This window comes from Dermacentor silvarum, chromosome 2 (assembly GCF_013339745.2).
Source record: "Dermacentor silvarum isolate Dsil-2018 chromosome 2, BIME_Dsil_1.4, whole genome shotgun sequence".
Taxonomy (NCBI): domain Eukaryota; kingdom Metazoa; phylum Arthropoda; class Arachnida; order Ixodida; family Ixodidae; genus Dermacentor; species Dermacentor silvarum.
This window is the reverse complement of record NC_051155.1, coordinates 8,863,599-8,883,473: the sequence shown is the minus strand read 5'-3', so window position 1 is coordinate 8,883,473 and position 19,875 is coordinate 8,863,599. Positions and strand designations below refer to the sequence as shown.

The 19,875-nt window shown below is 46.9% G+C and overlaps 1 protein-coding gene across 5 annotated transcripts in view; it reads right to left on the bottom strand.

The window, feature by feature from the left end:
• LOC119441305 (serine/threonine-protein kinase greatwall) overlaps positions 1-18,369 on the bottom strand; it is a 273,862-nt gene extending 255,493 nt beyond the window's left edge. For 4 of the 5 annotated variants that reach the window (XR_007465401.1, XM_037705927.2, XM_049661143.1 and 1 more), the window contains exons 1-2: positions 18,160-18,369; positions 14,209-14,264 (exon numbers count right to left, since the gene is read on the bottom strand). Coding sequence is in view for 3 of the 5 variants with exons in the window: in XM_037705927.2 (XP_037561855.1) it covers positions 14,209-14,264; positions 18,160-18,177 (74 nt within the window). In the remaining 2 variants the exon portion in view is untranslated. The remainder of the gene's footprint in view (positions 1-14,208; positions 14,265-18,159) is intronic. The other variant, XM_037705929.2, reaches the window with a different exon arrangement.
• Positions 18,370-19,875: the final 1,506 nt, after the last annotated feature.

Below are 19,875 nucleotides of genomic sequence, written 5' to 3'. Positions count from 1 at the left end.
GGACTTTATACGGAACCTCACAACGAGGTCCACGACCACGGCAGAAGTTCGCTTGGAGTGTCCATATAATTGCTATCGCAGTATAATATATCCGCTCATCTCACTATACATTGTCTCACTCATGCCTGATCCTTGGATTATTACGACGTTAGTGAGTGGTTTCTATCTTGGTGTGCACAATCTGCTAGTGCGATAAGTCATCACCGCGAGTGAGCTTGTGCACACAACGTGCCTCCATTTTTCCACAAGCAAGGTGAACCGATATCACCTCTGCTTATCGTTCAAGCATTCACCACGTTCACACTCACTTCCACTCACTCATGTTCACACTCACCTGACTCACACTCACGATCACACGCACCTCTACACACCCAGAAGCACTCACCCCGTTCACACTCACAGCACTCAGTGTCGTTCACACTCAGCTCCACTCACACGGCACTCAGTCACATTCACACTCATTTCACTCACACTCACAGGCACTCACCACGTTCACACTCACTTCCACTCACACTCATTGGCTGTCACCTCTACTCACACTCACTGGCACTCACCTTCACTCACTCACACTCACTGGTACTCACCTCCACTCACTCACACTTACAGGCACTCACTCACACTCACCTCCACTCACACTAACCGGCACTCACTCGCACTCACACTCACTGGCACTCACTCTCACTCGCACTCACTTCCACTCACACTCACTGGCACTCACACTCACTGGCACTCACTCTCACTGGCACTCACTCTGACTGGCACTCACTCTCACTGGCACTCACTCTCACTGGCACTCACACTCACTGGCACTCACACTCACTGGCACTCACTCTCACTCGCACTCCCACTTACACTCACTGGCACTCACGCGCACTCGCACTCACTTCCACTTGCACTCACTGGCACTCACTCGCACTCACCTCCACTCACACTCACTCACTTGCACTCACACTCACTGGCACTCACTTCCACTCACACTCACAGGCACTCACTCGCACTCACACTCACTGGCACTCACTCGCACTCGCACTCACCTGCACTCACACTCACTGGCACTCACTCGCACTCACACTCAGTGGCACTCACTCGCACTCGCACTCACGCCTTTGAAATGAGTGCGAGTGAGTGTGAGTGAGTGCACTCATGAGTGAGTGCGCCGACCTATGAATTGCAGTACCAATCTCCGCAAGTGTCAATGTAGAAATAGTTTCAATAACAACTTTGACATTGTTTGTAGGCAACAAGTGAGGACTTCAGAATTTCAATAGTGACCCAGATCTGGCCCCAAAAACTGTGGCACTTAGTTTTCCAGTTTGGCAGGTGCAGGACAACAATGCATTGAAGAGGATGAGCGACGATGTGGTAAGGACGAGCGGCAGGGGACGGATGATGAAGAACCAGGGGTCGGCAGTGGGTCACCAGAGTCATATGTGACTAGCTTGTTGGCGTAGCGAGTATAGCAAGTCATTCTGGATGTGGCAGCAGACAACTGTAAGCAAGGTAGACATGCCCAGGGCAGCCACCTGCAAAGCCTATAGGTCAATTGTCTGGTGTGTGCCAAAGATTTGCACTAACAAGGGCAGTTCAGGAAACTAAATAATTACGCAGATCCCATGCACTGCGGCAATCGATGCAAGCAAAGCTTTTCTAGCTGTTTGCTTTGATTGACAATAATTAGCTGGAACGTTGACGGAAAATGTATAATTTCTTCAGCGTTCAATCCAATACGAGAGTGGTGAATTGATGTTAAATGTTACCTTGCGTACACCACTGCTGTTTGTCCGCGTAGCACACCGAACACTCAGGGAGACGTGTTGGCTTGAGGCGTTGTTGTGCGCCCTTGTTCATAATCGCCGAGAGGGTTGAGCACTGTCATTGCCTCACATGGCACATTGTATTGTGGCAGAAGTGTTCAACTTTAATTGAATTATGGGGCTGTACGTGCCTAAACAACCATCACATTTTGAGGCACGCCGTAGTGGCAGACTCCAGATTAATTTTGACACCCTGGTGTTCTTTAACGTGCACCTAAATCTAAGCGTACTAGCGTTATTGTATTTCCCAGCCATCAACATGCAGCTGCCGCGGTCGGCATCAAACCCGTGACCTCGAGGAATGCCGTAGCTGCAAAGCTACCGTTGTGGGCACAGAAGCATGAATTTGACGTGTGACCTTTTCCGTAGTGTCGCCTAGGCCCTATGGTGCTTTAAAGCAGCTTTGCGTCTGCACGCCCTGCGTCAACTGTCCGCCATTTCATGGTGTTTATTTTTCAGAAATATCAGAAACGTACTGTACCTTCAGTTTGCCTGCAACTGCTGTCGTGTCTATAGTAGTAGCATTTCCTTGCCTTGTTATGCCATCTTTTCCCTCTCTCGAAGAAGGCATTGTGCACATGCCACACAATGGAAAGGTCCAAACAAGTTTCTCACGTCGCCTTTCCTCTCTGCCATACTCCTCCCACGCATATAAATGCTCTGCACCACACCCCAACGCAGCGTGCAAGACAGCAGCAGCGGAAAAGTCGAAGGAAAAGACACAGAAAGCTTCATCGGTGGGGGAACTGGTAGAGCTACAGTGACATGTTCTGTCATCGCATGCCGGATTTAGACAGGCAGCTGCTGGCACAGTTGATGCTCTGGCTGCCGATGAAAAAAAAAAAAAAGGCAGTAAGGATGTCCGTATTACTTCCTCCCGAACAATTGCTTTGACATCAGCAAAGACAATTTTGGAGTGACAGCCAGTCGGGAAAGTGACTCATTGCACAGAAAAGTGCGCCTGGCACAGTATGTTGCTTTCGCAGCTCATCGTAGCTTTGGCACAGCTATATAACTTCCAAGACACTTCCTGGGCCCTTGAAAAGGAGCATGTGTGAAACATTGTCAATGCCATTAATGATTAGTTGGACTTTATTATAGGTGTATCTACCGGAGGGGCAGGGGGGGGCACTTGCCCATCCACTGTCAAAAGTGGGGGGGCAAAGCTTGCCATTTGCCACAGGGGACGGATCCACCACTTTTGAAAGCGGGCACTTTCGGCTACACACTGGAAAGTCCAACAAAACTACAGCTGAAGCTAAATTTTATTTCTTAAAAGAGTCACCACGTTAATAATGTTTTTCTTTACTACGTATCCCCGGTTTGGGCAGCGAGTATTGTGCCGCCTCGTGACGCGCGAGATTCGCCATACACGCTTGCATTGGGCAGATATCCTGGCGCTGGACAGTTCCCGCAGTTACAAATTACCGCCTAACCATACTTGGAAAAAAAAAATCGGCTTGATATATTGAACCTTCGGGCGAGGGGAGAGGTCCGGATAAAGTATTTTAATCAGCTGCGCCCAACGATGGGTGTGCCTCACTGCATGATGATGATGTATGGGGTTTAATGGCGCAAGGGCCAATAATGGCCAAAGAGCGCCAGGCCAATGTTAATGAGTTCGAATTAGAGCGACAAATTACGAGTGCTGGATATGACGTGGCTGTAAGGGGGCCTAAAAAAGTCGCTGTAAGGTGCATAAAATCTACATGTAATAAGATTATGGAAATGACTAATGGCGTGTGCTATGAGCACGAAATATGCATAGCGAACAAGTGCTACTATGTGCAGAATATGTCAGATGCAGTAATTGGCAAAAGCACTACTGCCTAAACAGAACCCTTGAACCACAAGGGCCTGGAGGCACGTGCCATACTGAACTACTGTCACAGCGGCATCCTCTGGAGAGAGGATGCGCTATGAATTTATTGGGCTTATAACTAGTAGGTCAACATCATTCAAGAAAGCAAGGACTCCTTTTGTGTTAAAAAGTGGTTCTTTACCAAGAAACATAGAGGGATGAAGTGGGACACAATAGCAGTATGCAAGAGGAAAATGTTTCCTTCTCTCTGTTTCGACACTCAAGGAGGACATGGAGGACGGTCAGCCCCTCATCACATCGACCACAGGTTGGAGGCTCGTTACCAGTCAACAAAAAATTGTGAGTACCATATTTGTGAGTACCATATGTGTGCCCTATTCTGAGACGACACAAGAGGACATCTGTTCTTCGTGTTTTCACAGTGTAGGGCCAGAAACCTAACCGTGGCTTAATCAGGTGGAGCTTATTATTTGTTTCAGTGCCCCACATGCGTTGCCAGTGGCTTCACAGTTTCGTTCGCAAAAAAGGCTTGAGATCTGTGGCGGCAATAGTACTGCTGAGATTAGTAGCTTGAGATGTAATTGATGTGGCCATTTGGTCTGCTGGAACATTACCCTCGATGGATCTATGACCAGGAACCCAGCATATTGTCACATGTCTAATAGATGAGTAAATATTGCACAAATATGAGTAAAGTTCAATAAAAACAGGATTTTTGTGTTTCCTTAAAGACATCAGTGCCTTTACGACACTTAAGGAGTCCGTGAATATTATTGCCTTCTGTAGTTCTAATTTCTTAATGTGTTTAACCGCACACAGTACTGCATATGCTTCTGCAAAGAAGATACTTGTATAAAGGTTCAATACGTCCGATTCTGAGAAAGATGGACCGACAGCCGCGTAAGATACGCCAGCATGTGACTTTGACGCGTCGGTGTAGAATTCAAAGCAAGAGTATTTCGATTGGAGTTCACGGAAATGCATTGCGATTTCGAGTTCAGGAGCGTGCTTTGTGACCTCTACAAAGGATACATCACATTCTATCACCTGCCACTCCCAGGGCGGTAACAGCTTACCTGGAGGCATTAGACAATGTTCGACAAGTGGGACATCCATTTGTTCACTAAGTTCTCTCACACGCAGTGAGAAAGGACGTCTCATAGAGGGCGGTTATGAAAAAGTGTAGTACATGACAAGTCGTTAACGGTTTTATAACACGGATGTTCATGATTAGAGTGGACTTTGAGGAAACACGTGAAGCTGATGTATGATCTCTGCAGATGGAGTGACCATTCATTCGATTCTACATATAAGCTTTCAATAGGGCTTGTTCTGAAAGCACCGGTGGCCAGGCGGATACCTAGATGGTGAACGGGATCTAGCATCTTTAGCCCGCTTGGTGCAGCAGAGTGATATATTACAGCACCATAATCCAGTCGCGATCTGATGAGGCTCTTGTAAAGATTCATTAGACATTCCTGTCGCTGCCCCATGTTGTGTGAGATAGAATCTTCATTAGGTTCATTGTTTTTAGGCATTTTGCTTTGAGATATTTTATGTGGGGAATGAAAGCTAGCTTACAGTCTCTTACAATGCCTAAAAACTTGTGTTCTTTGTTCACAGGTATTTGCTGTAAGTACAGTTCTACACAGGGATCTGGTATCTGTAGTGTCCATGCATAGCACCTTTTGTAATGTAGGAAGGCAACCCTGGTAGAGAGCAGGGGAGCTTCCAAGATGGCTGCGATGTAGCACAAATAAACCCGTGTGTGTTCCCGACACAATCGGTCGTAATCAGTCTTATTACTCCACCTACGGCACGTTACAGTATCAGGCCTCTCTTTCGCGTGAAAAGAACACAAGAACTTTTGTGGGGGGTTAACTTTAAACCGGTTTTCATCTGCCCACTTGGATACTTTGTGCAAGCCCTGCTGTACCTGTCTCTCGCACACTGCGAGGTTACAGGACTTGAAGCCTATTTGTATGTCGTCCACGTAGACAGAATAAAAAATTGCCGGTGGTAATGAGGCACGGAGTGTGTTCATCTTAACGACAAAGAGTGTGCAGCTGAGCACACCTCCCTGGGGTACACCAGTTTCCTGTATAAATGGACGTGACAATACATTGCCGATTTTGACGCGGAAGGTATGATTAGACAAATAGCTTTCTATTAGGCTTAGCATATTGCCATGGATGCCCATTCGCAACAAGTCTCTCAAGATTCCGTAACACCATGTTGTGTCGTACGCCTTCTCCATATCGAGGAATATTGATAAGAAAAACTGTTTATGTACCAAATGCGTCCCGAATATTTTCTTCAATGCGCACAAGATGATCAGTTGTGGATCGCCCTTCTCTAAAGCCACACTGATAGGGATCAAGCATTTTGTTCAGTTCAAGGAAGTGTATAAGGCGTCGATTAACCATTTTTTCAAATAGCTTGCACAGGCAACTTGTGAGAGCTATGGGACGGTAACTTGCCGCCAAGGAAGGATCTTTACCCTGCTTCAATACAAGGACCACAATCGCTTCTTTCCATGCGGATGGAAGATATCCGGCAGCCCAAATAGTGTTGAGAAGTGCCAGTAGTGGCAGTTGTGTATCAGTGTGCATGTTCTTAATCATGTCATACATGACACTGTCAGGTCCCGGTGCAAAGCTCTTACATGCGATCAAGGCAGCTCTCAATTCGGCAATACTGAAAGGACGGTTATACGGTTCGTTCTGTCGGCATTTGCGTACAAATGGCTTACATTCTTCTATCTGTTTGTATTTAAGGAAGGATTTTGAATAATGGATTGAGCTTGACACATGCTGAAAGTGCTCCCCAAGACAGTCTGCCTGGTCCTGCAAGGTATTCCCTTGGTCATTCACCAGAGGCAACGGATGAATTTGTTGCCCCTTTAGCTTTCTTAAGCCATTCCATACTTTTGCCTCCTGTGTGTAGGAATTTATACCCGAGAGAAACCTCACCCAGCTTTCTCTCTTTGCCTGACGTCGTGTCCGCCTTCCCTGCAATTTAATGTGTTTAAATTGAACGAGATTTTTAGCATTTGGAGATCTACGCAATATGCCCCATGCCTTATTTTGCCTTTTTCGCGCCTGTCTACAGTCTTCGTTCCACCAGGAAACACATCTTTTATGTGAATCACCACTCGTTTGTGGGATACACTTTTCAGCAGCATCAATAATAAAAGCGGTAAAATATGCAACAGCATCATCGATACTAAAAAGTTTATAAAACTGAGTTTATAAATGAGTTTATAAAATCTCATGGTAAATAAGTTGATTTTTTAAAGTTCTCCCAGTCAGCCGATGCTAATTTCCATCGAGGAATGTTGGGAGGGTTATCATGCTGCATTATTAAGCTTAATGTTACAGGGAAGTGGTCATGTCCAAAAGGATTGTTAATAACTTTCCATTCAAGGTCAGGCAGAAGAGAAGCTGATCCAACTGCAAGATCTATCGATGAATACGAATCATGTTGGGCGATGTAATATGTCGGCTCTTTCTTACTAAAAAGGCAGGCACTAGAGGTCAGAAGGAAATTTTCGATGAGTCGCCCTCTCGCGTCACATTGCGAGTCTCCCCACAACGTGTTGTGGGCATTAAAATCACCCACAAGTAGGTAGGGTTCCGGAAGTTGATCAATGAGGTTATAGAAATCTGTTATTGCGATAGCAATTATATGGACACTCAAATGCAGATTTCTGCCGTCGGCGTCGCCGTGAGGTTCCGTATGACGTCAATGAAGATGAAATCGTCGCCGCGCGCCGAACGCTGTATGTGCGAGTGAAAGGGCGCGAGGGACGCGCGCTTTCAGGGGAGTGAACGCACGGCGGAGAACAAACGCGCGTTCTGCGCTGTGCTGCCTTAAGGACTGCAGAAGTAGGCGTCTCTTTCCTCCTCTACAATCCCCATATATGTAGAGCAAACGTGCCTTCTTCCGACGCACGAAAGGCCGTGGGGGGGAGGGGGAGGGAAGGGAGGCGACGTTTAGCTGCGGCACCAAGTGCCTATTTATATCAAAGGCTCCGGCAACAGTCACCAACGCCGCACGCATTTTGAGCGAACGCGGGCAAAACGCCGACGGCGTCGACAACAGTTCTGCGTGTTGCCGGTGCTGCTGCATGTCCAAGTTTATACAGCTGATAAAGCTGCTATCATTACTCCGTATAGCTCTCTTCAAATTTGCTATCGCAATTGATGCTTCGCCTTTCAGGTGAAACTGCAACAACTTTTTTTTATGAGGTGATAGTTTGGGGGAATATATATGGAACAAACAGTTACCAACTTATTGAAGAGAACTACCCTAACTGACACTGCCTCAAGGGGTGTTTGTAAGGCTACATGATGACAAGCTACAGACTTGTCTGCAATGATTACCCGCCGTGGTTGCTCAGTGGCTATGGTGTTGGGCTGCTGAGCACGAGGTCGCGGGATCGAATCCCGGCCACGGCGGCCGCATTTCGATGGGGGCGAAATGCGAAAACACCCGTGTACCTAGATTTAGGCGCACGTTAAAGAACCCCAGGTGGTCCAAATTTCCGGAGTCCCCCACTACGGCGTGCCTCATAATCAGAACTGGTTTTGGCACGTAAAACCCTATAATTTAATTTTTTTTTTTTGTCTGCAATGATTGCTACACCGCCGCATGAGGCGTTAGCCTCGTCACAGTCTTTTCTGAAGATGGCGTACTGACGAAGAAAGTTTGTCTGTGTGTTTCAGGTGTGTCTCTTGAACACACAGCAACTTTGGATTATGTTTATGTAAGAGTTCTTTAACGTCATCGTGATTGTGGAGAAGACCCCTGACATTCAATATAGTATTTGTGTATCCATAGTGAAGGTGTTTTGTGCTGTGTGTTTGAGAGAGGATATAAGTTAGCCCAAAAGGCCCTTTCCGGGCCCCGTGATGCGGGTTTTGTCTTTCTTAGCGCGCTCTTGAGAGCTGCACCGATCCTTCGGCGTCTGGAACGCCGGTGGACTTGGTGATGTATCCATCACCTCCGCCGAGGCGCTGGATGCCCGCTCGCGGCGTACGCTCGCGGCTGTTTCAGGCTTTTCTGACCGAGCAGAGGCCCGAGGTGTCGTAGAGCCCGCAGGCACGGAGGACTGCTGGCTCATTTTGCTGGGTGGCGGAACAGTGTTGCCTGCTACCACTGAGGGGGCTGACGGCTTGACTGCCGGCACACTAGGTGTGACTCGGACGGCCGCCAAAGAAAGTGACGCTGCCCCCCGCCGCATCACATCAACGTAGAATGGTTTCGATGGGTTGCGAGTCATGAAAAAACGTCTGCATGCTTCTTGGAAAGAGATGTGCAATTTGACCTTTAGTTCGATTACTTCCTTTTACTTTTTTCCATGATGGACACGATCGCGAATAAGCCGGGTGGTCTCTATCACAGTTAACACAGTGTGTATCAGAAGTGCAGACGTCAGAGGTGTGGTCATTTGAGGCACATTTTGCACAGGTAGAGCGCCCACGGCAGCTTTGAGATCCATGCCCAAACCGCTGGCACTTGAAGCATCGGCGCGGATTCGGAATGTACGGTCGTACGCGAACTTTACAGTATCCAGTTTCGATGTATTCAGGCAGGTTGCTGGTTCCAAAGGTGATAATCAAGTGCTTAGTTGCAATTTCGTTGTCGTCACGTCTTAGTTTAATCCTTTGTACATTTACAACGTTTTCATCTTCCCACCTCTCGAACAGTTCAGTTTCAGTTAGTTCAAGCAGGTCGATTTCCGAAACAACACCACGGAGAGTATTCATGGACCTATGCGGACTCACAGAAATGGGAATGTCCCCGAATGCAGCAAGGTTTGTCAATTTGGTGTGTTGCAGCTTGTCACGCACCTCCAGCAGGAGGTCGCTGCTTGCCGTCTTTGTTATTTTATAGCCAGGGCCTATGGTGTCTGTCAAGCATTTTGATACAATGAAGGGGGATATCATTTGGACAGTCTTTGTTACGTGCTCACTATGTATGACGTGATACCTGGGAAATGTTTCTTTCTGTTGTAAAAAGAACTTGAAAGTTTCATCGGTGCGCCCCCTCTTATGGGAGCGATCAGGGAGTGCAGGAAAATTGCTAGCCATATTGATGCCACAGTATTCGGCAGGCATGCCAGCCACCCACCACGGAGCCCAACTAGGGGACGCGACAGGACATGAAATATTCAGTTCTGATCACGCCAGCGGTACATGCCCACTATAACCCAATATGAATAACCTAGGTTGGTTATGTCACACAAGGTTAACCCTCGCTGCCTGGAAAATCGGAAGTCATACAGAAATAAGTAGAGGACAGGAAAGAGAGAAAGTGGGAGGGAAAGACGAAGATCGAAGAGAAGGACAGGAAAAGGCAACTACCGATTTCCCCCGGGTGGGTCAGTCCGGGGGTGCCGTCTACGTGAAGCGGAGGCCAAAGAGGTGTGTTGCCTCCGCCGAGGGGCCATGAAGGTCCAAGCACCCGGCATCAGCTCAACCCCCAGGATCCTCTTTTCCTCGGACACGGCTGAGCCGCGCACGGTTAGACGCGGGAGGGTCCAACCCTCGTGTGCTCGGGTACGTGGTGGCGCAACTCACCAGACGCCTGCTTGCGCAGACGCCCCTGCGGGGGCCTTACTGCATGAAATGGTTGGATTATCAAATGCTGGAACCATTGAATCTCCATCCAGAAATAGTCTACGTAGCGTTGCAGTATAAATATATATCTTATCACCATCAAAAATCTAATCAAACTACTTACAGGTGTAACTGCCGAATTTCTTTGTGTAATCACGACTTATCGTATATTTATTACCAGATTCATCATCACTGTTCTAAATAAAAATATCACTTTTTCTTGGTTTTCCTGCACTAATCAATGTATAAGCTTTCAAATGCTGCAAGAATTATCAAAATCTGACCGCTACATCAAAAGATATTGTGGGCAATGGCCTAGGATGTGATGAAAAATGTTGTTTTGAGAAAACGAGAAAGGAAGTTTAGGAAGATGGTGAGCATTTTTATTCAACAGGAGAAGGTGTGAATCAGTGTAGTACCAATGCTAGAAGCCTCCAGGAACGAAGTCATGATCATTTCCTTGGTGCGCTTTATTTTCATTCCATGCCTGAAGTTTTCAGCATGTGCATGCTTCTTCTCAGATGCCACTAGTCGGCGACTGTCCTTTTCTGAACATCTTTCGGAGGCTACGGCATTCTGCTGCAGGTGCAGTTCATTTAATATTGCTGCATCTGCTCTCCCTTTGCCTGCATTAAACCTTGTGACTGCTTTGGCCACAGCAGCTTCCATAGTGAAAAGGGAGGCATGTTTGTTCTTCGACACAAGCGACCAAATGACAGAGTGCAGGCTCTCGTTTGCGTTTTGTGTTTTGCTTTTCTGACAACGTTTCAGCAATTTTTTATGAGAGAGGCGCGTGTACACAGGCCGCAAGGCATCAACAAGATGCTCCGGCAGGTTGTAGTGATGCTTTGGAGGAGTCTCCTGCTTGGCAACAGCCCTGTTGTACTTGCACCAGGATTCTTCGCCACTTGGGCAATGTGAGTGATTTAGGCTTGCATCAGTAGATGCTACACGATAAAAAGTTGCCCAAACAGCATTATGCATGGCTTCGATATTTCCTTGAGTTTTCAAAGCCCATCCATAATATGTAGTGAGCTTTGTGACCAGCTCGCCTGTGAGTTTGCCCTTACCGCCAAGGCTTGGCTTTCCTTCAGCCCTTTGTTTCTGCAGGAGGTTTCGAAGAGCTGTGCCCATGCGCTTATGCACGTGGTTGACACAGTCCTCTTTTTCAATTGGCAGAAAACCATATACCTGTGCCTCCTGTAGGCTATTGAAGGCCCGGCTGTCTCCATCACATAACATGGTTGTGTAGCGGAGCCTATGCCTTTCTAATGAGTGGCCAAATAAAATTTGTGCCGCTTCCACCTCCATTTGGCCTGGCTTACTGGAGGTGTTCTTTTGGCAACTGTGGCCAGCTAGCCACTCGGCATACCTTGGGTCGTCCTCCTTCGGCCCTAGCTGGCACCCCAAACAGCAGTTCGATAGGACGACGAGTCAAGAACATAACCCGTAAATAGCTCGATCACTGTCCCAACATAAATATGGGATGAGTGGCCCCTGGTCAACCAAGTCCCATCAAAGGAAACAGTGATGTTTCCAGGATTTCCATAGTTCAGATCAGCATACAGCGTTTTCGCGGTGCTCGCGCAGTCGTCAATAACGAGCGCAGCAGCCTTCTGCGAGGCAGGGTTCATCTTCAATTTGACACAATCTTGGTAGGTCTTCGTGTGCCATGCCTCTCCGCGAAATATTCAGGGTGGAAAATATGTCATTTAGCGCAGTTTGTCCGTTCCCTGTGCTCATTGCCGCGCAAACCGCGAGCACGCTGATTTCGAAAGGGCCTCGCGCGCGTCCCCCCCTGCTCTCGGCGAGCTCCATACGGTCTTCAGTTCTCCGCACTCATCACAGGTCGGCACAAGTTTCGCGGCGATGCCATACTCCCGGTCTTCCTTGGGGATGCTGCCAGGCCCACCACACACAGCACTTCATGCACTGAAGCAGTTCATTTACCAAGCTAAGCTTACGACGGTGAACGGCGTTCCAGTCGTCGCGGCTCCTTCCGAGTTCGAAAAAAAGACCGCTTGCGTCGTGTGGCTGACGTCGACGAAAGGTCTTGCTGTGTATCACTCGCACGACACTCGATGGCCACTTTTTCAGCGTCGGAAACAAGGGGAGTGTCGACGCACACAGCTCGCATGTGATCTTTGGTCGTGGCTATCGCATCCGCAATCGCGGGTGCCGCGTTCGTGATAGCGCCGGCACAGCCCGCTTCTTCCATGTTCTCAGCGGCAGAAGGTCTCGCTGGTGATACGCTGCATGCTCTCGAACGCCATTTTCGCCTCTTCCCGAACGCATTAACAGCCTGGAACTTCCGATGACTGCCTGCCATCGCACCGATTGCACAGCCGTCGCTTAGGCCTCTTTGCAAAATGGCGGATTGCATGCCGCTGTCTAGCAGACGAATCCATTGGCATCCAATAGGGAATCGGGAACTGCCCCACGTGATAGAAACGCACCAATAATGTGCGAGTATTTCGTTTTTTTTATGCGCGACAGCTGTGCTGCTGCCAGAAGAAAAGCGCTCTTCCGCAGTGGAACAGACAACTAAAAAATGCGTCTTTAAAATGAGACCAAAATGGCCGCGCTACTTGGCTAGGTTCTCGGGCACTGCGGCGTTCAATATGATCGTTCTTGAGGTGGTTTCGCAAGGGAAAATGGCCATGAAACTGACTTTGAGACCGAATAACGACAAATACGCATTAGATCGCTATAGTATTTTAGGAACAGTTTCTTTAGACCTTATTGATTATGAAAAAAAATACTTCAAAAAATCAATTTTTCAGAAATTTTTCGGCCTCCCAGACCCGTGTCTCCCCTTAAAATTTCAATTCAACAGCACTTTAAGATTGAATAACCTAGTACAATGTTTGAATGGTTGTCAATAAGACATGTTATCACTACAAGACATATTCACATGCCCGTTAGAACGCCGCGCTGTCTGCCCCACATACCATAGGACACTGGTCAACTGGAACGCTTTTTAAGCATGGCTTGCAATTTTTCTGCAAGCACAATGGGGAGCTTGCCTAGACAAGCCACTAGAGCGCCTTTATTCTGTCATATCTTCCTGTACAATCCGTTGGCAGTCAATGAATGCACCATTCATAAAAAGTACATTCATGCCTTGACCAATGCACGTGTGCCTAAGACCTTACTTGTCTGCATTGTGCTGCTCACAAGTCCTCTCAGTCATCTTCGGCAAGGTGAATGGAAGCTTTTGCTTACACAAGAGCCACTTGCAAGCAGCAGCCTGGCATGCAGACGTGCAGTAACATGATCAAGCATGTGCTATAGGGGGGCAGGTCAGCCCGCGTCTCCTAGCCCTACTGTGGCTGCGCATGGCTGTCAGCGCGGCTGCCACAGTAGAGGTAATCTGCAGTGGTTGTCCAAAGCTTCACAGGCTTCACTTTGTACCGCTGATGTGAAGATATTGTCGACACGGCATAAAACCGTATTTTTAGTTGCCGACTCTCAGATTCAACGAAATGAATTTTTTATCATTGAAATTCATTTTTTTACAATTGCCAGATAATTTGACAAATTTTACAGCCCCTTCTGTGTGAGAAAAATTTGTTGGCAACTGCAGTTGTTTGCATAAAAGGTCAAATTTCAATATCGTGAAGTAAAGAGCCTATTTTACAGACTATCAATAGTGCTATCAATAGCAATACTATCGATAGCCTTTTTTACCTTATTTTATTGCCAATTTACTGATAATTTTGCATCACTAGGTGCAGCCAGTTTAACAGTACAAGTTACAGGAATAACAAAGGCAAGTCACTGCCTTCTGTTACTAGAGTAAAAGGGTTTATTTGTTCATGTCATCTTATGTTGGCAATGCCTTCCTCTTTTCCTCTACAGCTCAGAACTAGGTGGTGGTCAGCTAACAATTGCGTAAACACGGTGACCATGTTCGACGCTGACACACCACCTGCGACTGCTCACTCACCCAAAGGCACCTCGGCTGATTGGCTTGAGCACCACAAAGTCATCGATACTTGGGAGCTGCAGCGAGAAAAAATAGCAAAGTGGACGACGTGGCACAACTCTGCAGGCTCTCCCAAGAAGTGTGTCTTGTCTGTCTACTATATGCTTGCAAGTACTTTACAGTGCCATATTTGCTTGTGCAGTTATGCCATTGTGAATGGCTTAAAAGGAAAAGCAGCATAATGGCTGAAACACGGCAGCAAGTTTCAGAGTGACAGTGAACAGATGGCAACTGCATTGACAGCATTAAAAACTGATATCAAAACATTTGCAATTTTAAGGGTGCCTATGACCCAAGAGCATTTATATGGACTTGGGCGCATGCACAATGAGACAGAAGATGACTGCCATCCGTCTCCCCCCCCCCCCTAGCAGCATACTTCTCATTTCCACCCACTCATAAGCATTAATGCATAGTTGAATGCGCAAGAAACCTGCAACAAGTAGTAATCAATTGAAAAGTGATGAAATTAATGTAGGTGGAAGTCATGTGAATTACAGGAATAAATGGCATGGTCTGTGGTGAGATGCGCGTGGCGGGAGCAGCATTTGATACTGGCATTTATTTGTTGGTAAAGATGCACCGACTTTTAAGATAGCGCCTGCACGTCTGCACTTTTAACTTCTGAAAGTGCTTTACAACGAACTGGCGAATCCAAGAGGGACTTGCCTCGGGCCATATAAATACCCCCCTCTTTATCTTTGGATGGATGCCTGTATGAGCATCTCATCTCATTTGAAACGGGGCGGTGGGTTGCGCCACCAAGCTCTTGTTCTTACTTTGCCAAATGTCCAACCTATCTTTAAAAAAAACAACCGCACACGCACACACAAAGAATACTTAGCATTAAACTTTCCGAACCACTATTGGGAGCTTTGTTTTGTATGCCTCCGTTGTATGCGGTCTCCCTACTTTCCTGCCACCAAACTATCAATAGCCTCTTAATAATCTCTGTTGCAGACATGTTGACTTTCCCCCGCTCTCGCTGAACCCAAGGGCTTCAAGGAGGCCAGAGGAGCCTCAACTGGCAGCTGGGTAGATATCTTAACATTCTAATAAAACATGCTCCATCGTTTCCCTAGCTTTACCGCAGCAAGCACATGCATCTTCGTCCTTGGTGTGGCTCGCTTTATAACTGCGCATTCTAACGCATCCTGATCTTGCTTCGAAAAGCAAAGAGCTTCCCTTTGAGTTGTCATAAATTGTTTCTTTCCTGATTTCGTTTTTTCCTCTTAAGTATTTACTCATAGAAGGTTTCTTTTCCACTGCCGCCACCCATGAGATTATCTCGGCCTCTCTCACTTCGCGTTTGACATTCTTTGTTGCCATGTTGCTTACTACACCGGTCACATACTACCTGGTGAGCTTCCTAGTTCGTTCCTCCACTGTGAGTCAATGTTTTTCTTGTACAAATATGTGAATAATCTCGCACATCATTTACTTTCTTTCATATTTCACAGTCGTTCGTCAAAATCAACTTTACTCAGGGCTTCCCACACTTCAAAACTTGTCCAGCCCATATCACCCTGTACAGCTTCAGTTGTAGTGTTTCTGTGAGTGGTCCCATTGATCTTTGGTTGCCATCGAGTCCTCATTGTACTCCTGACTCCAAGCAAACAACCCCATTTCCACATGTAAGTCCTGGAAGCACTACACATTTCCACAAACTCTGGAGCACTTCGTCCCTATCGTATCCCCATAGTGCTGTTTCATTATGGCCGTGTTTCTATTCCCCATTGCTATTGTTTTTCGCTATTTCCATATATATATTGCCTTCGTTTATCTTTACACCAAGGTATTTGAGTTATTTTTCCCAAGGTATTTGTAGTGGAGGAGTTCTGGCCCTGTATTAACACTGTTTTGAGTGAATACCCCCCACCAAATCGTTATTTTTTTCAAGCTAAATTTCAACCTAAATTCTCGACTTCCTGGCCACAGTTATTAGCGAGACGTTGCATATCACTTTGCCTGCTAGCAAGCAAGACAATGTCCTGAAAGCTGCTGCTCTACTATTGTGCCCACCTGTTTGTATGAGAGATTATACCAAATATTGCTTCCCTCTAACACCCTTTGCATCCTTACCATGCACATAATAAACAGCAATGCGGATAGATGGCACCCCTGTCTCAGTACCTTGTTGATATCAGCTTTCTCCTCATCCCTTCCAATTCAACACAAACTGTATTCTCTATAATAGGTAAATCTCGCTCAAACGCTCTATACAGTCGTTACCTAAGCTTTCCCCTTTCAGAATATCCCCCAATATGTTGCGGTTTACTTTGTCATATGCTCCAGTAAATGTCTTATGATGATGATTTATTGGCATCCCCTTTGAAACGGGGCAGCGACAAATAGTCACCTCACCTGCTTGATTTAATCAGGTATACTATACATGTTCTTTATCTAGCATTTTTGTATACCTCTCATTATTCTTTTTCTTTTTCAAAAATTTACCGTGTACCGCTACCTATGATTTTAAGAGATCAGGTCGTATCCATCTTTTCCCTGCTTTTTTTCCACCAGTGCTCTAATCATCTCTTGCTTATCTCTACGACTGATCTGTTGATGTTTCCTTCCACTTTAAACCCAAGCGCTTCTGGGAGTTGCACGTTACCTACGGTTCTCGCTGCGTGGATCCCGTCGCATTCCATTAGGATGTACTGAGTGGTCTCTGGATCTTTACTGCAGCATCTGTACTGCAGTTCCACTTGCCTCATCTAGTTCCATATATTTGCCCCAATATGTTTTGGTCCTTAGGCAATCGGCTCGAGCCTCAAATAGCAAGGCACTACCTTGCCAACCGTAGGTAACGTGCAACTCCCAGAAACGCTTGGGTTTAAAGTGGAAGGAAACATCAACAGATCAGCCGTAGAGATAAGCAAGAGACGATTAGAGTACTGGTGGAAAAAAAGCAGGGAAAAGATGGATACGACCTGATTTGTGTCATCGTACAGATTCTCCCTTCTAATTTCTTTCTTCTCATTCTTGTAAATCTCCATTGTCCTTTTTGTTTCCATTCTTTGCATCCAATTCACGGTCTCTATTTCTCTCACTTTCTTTCTGATGACTCCTGGTTGTCTATTTACAGTTTTGATTATCCTGTACTTGGTTGCCAACTTCCTTGACCTCTTCCTCCATTTTGTGTCCATGCTTTTCATGTAGAGATAGTTGTGCACTTTAGCCGCCCATTTATTTTCATCCATGTTCCTGAGCCTTTCTTCAAAACTAATTTTGCTCTGTGCTTCTCTGACTTCAAAAGAGGCCCAACCCATGTCATCCTGCACTGCCTCATTTGTGGTATTACCATGGGCTCTCAATGCCAACCGGCCTACCGATCTTTGGTTAACTTCCAAACCCGACAAGATATCCGATTTTAATTTGCGAATGTTAGCGCTGGCACCATTACTCCTTTCCAGATTCCACGCAGCACCTCATACTTATTGTGGCCCCACAGTGCTCTGTGTTTCATTATTGCTGCATTCCGCTTGCCCTTTATTTTCAGATTATCTTGGTGGTTGCTTGAGTAATTCTTTGCTTCGTTTATGTGCACGCCAAGGCACTTATATTGCTTCACTATGGGTATTCCTTGCTGCTGAATTGACACCACCAAGTTACTCGTCTCTTCATTAAAGATCATAATTCCTGATTTCTCTGTGCTAAACTTAAGGCCTAGATTTGTCGCTGCATTCCCACAGAAAGCTGCTCTGGATCCGCCCCCTGGCGCAGTACTGTATAAAAATTGCACAACATAAGAATTGACAACATAACAACCGGACTCCAGCGGCCGCGTTCCGGTGTGGGCAGTAAAACATTGACACATTGTAGCACAGAAAAACACCGAGGAAGCGAGACAAGCGCTGCTCTGCGCTACAACCTGAACCAACAAGCCCAAACAGGCGCAGTAAAACAAACCTTGACGACGGCAGACATCGGTACGTAGTACTCGCCGCAGCCGTTTGCCCGCACAAAAGTCCTGATGTTTCACGTAAGCTGCCAAAGTGCTCGGGGGGATTTCCAGCTGGAAATCTGGACGACACACACAAACAACATGATACTGCTCGCAAATCTGGCGATTTTCTACATTCGAAACACGAACGAGACAAGTTGATTCAAGTTAAGCAGAAGAAATAGTGACGATGACACTTGGTGCCGTTGGCGCTGTTTCGAAGTTGTATAAAACTATATAAATGTTATTCACTATTGGCTCCTATTTTTGTTCGTAACTTGAACGCTTGTAAAAAGTATTGCTTTCGTTGCCCTATTTCACACGAACCAAAAAAAAAAAAAAAAGTGGCAAGACGTTTAAAATATGGCTGCTATGACGCGCTATTGCTACTTTCTAATATTTGAGACTCGTGCGGGAGCACTGCGCACGAAGCTTCGACCAGTCGGCGGATGACAGTACTGTGCAGTGCAGGGCATGCGGGGATGATGAGGAGAACATTGAACACATTGTGCTACGATGTGATCGCTTGTGCCCTCGTCAACCAGAAGGCACCACACTTCCCGAGGCACTCGGTTTTGTGGAAGCGCGAAACGACCAGAACACAAACGTGCGCTCTCTGTCGGCGACTTCCATCACGAAGGCCAGGCTTCTGAAGTGGTGGTCAGGGAGACAGTGAACAAGGCGCATGCGCATTGTTCATAGAACTGATGCAGTTTTTCCGTTATTTTTCAAAATATTTTTGGTCAGGGTACCATGAAGTGCCCACCCGATACAAAGGGAAAGGCCACAACGATCATCATCATCATCATCAATATTAGTAGAGTGTACTACTAGTAGAGTGTACATCAACGGCGCTGTCCCGCTGAGGTGCCGCGTGTGGAAAAGCTGTGCGAGGGCGCTGCGAGCGAACTGGATGCCACTCCCGGTTTTGGCGTGGCACAATCAGCCACCACCACTGGCACGCCTTTTGCTGGTCTTGGAGCGGCTGCAGCACCACCTGCAACAACAGCGACTGGTATGGGGGTCGCCGCATCTACTGCAGCAGCCCCGCCACTTGTTTCATCTTTCATGGCTACTGCAAGCTAAAACCCCTTGATATTGAAAGTAGCGACACTCTCCTCCGCGCGCGCGCTTTCCTCCTCAATTCTCCTCGCCCGCCGGCTGCGCGTGCTGCGCACGGCACGCTATTGCGCCTGGCTGCCGCGGACGGGCCGCAGAATTCGATGGAGGCGCATTGGATGGATGGATGGATGGATGGATGGATGGATGGATGAGGCTGAACCCTTTAAATCGGGCGGTGACATACGCCACCTAGCCATGACTATTAAGATAATTTGTACTTTGTGGTGGGTGAAATTTCACCCCTGCCTTAATTTTATCCACCAATCAGATAACCTCTGTTTGGTTATTTCTACCCGCTTAAAGTCTATTTTGCCTTCACTGTCCCTAAACCCCAATGCTTTGAAAAAATCAGCCCCGTTGCCTTGCACTGTAGGGTTAAGCCCCTTACAGAAAAGTATGAGGTGTTCAGCCGTTTCCTCTTCTTCTCCACACGCACAGCACAACGTGTCTATACCTTGGTACTTGACTCGGTACATCTTAGTCCGCAATACTCCCGTCCTGGCTTCAAACAACAAAGAGCTTCCCCTAGAATTATCGTAGATATTTTCGTTGGCAATTTC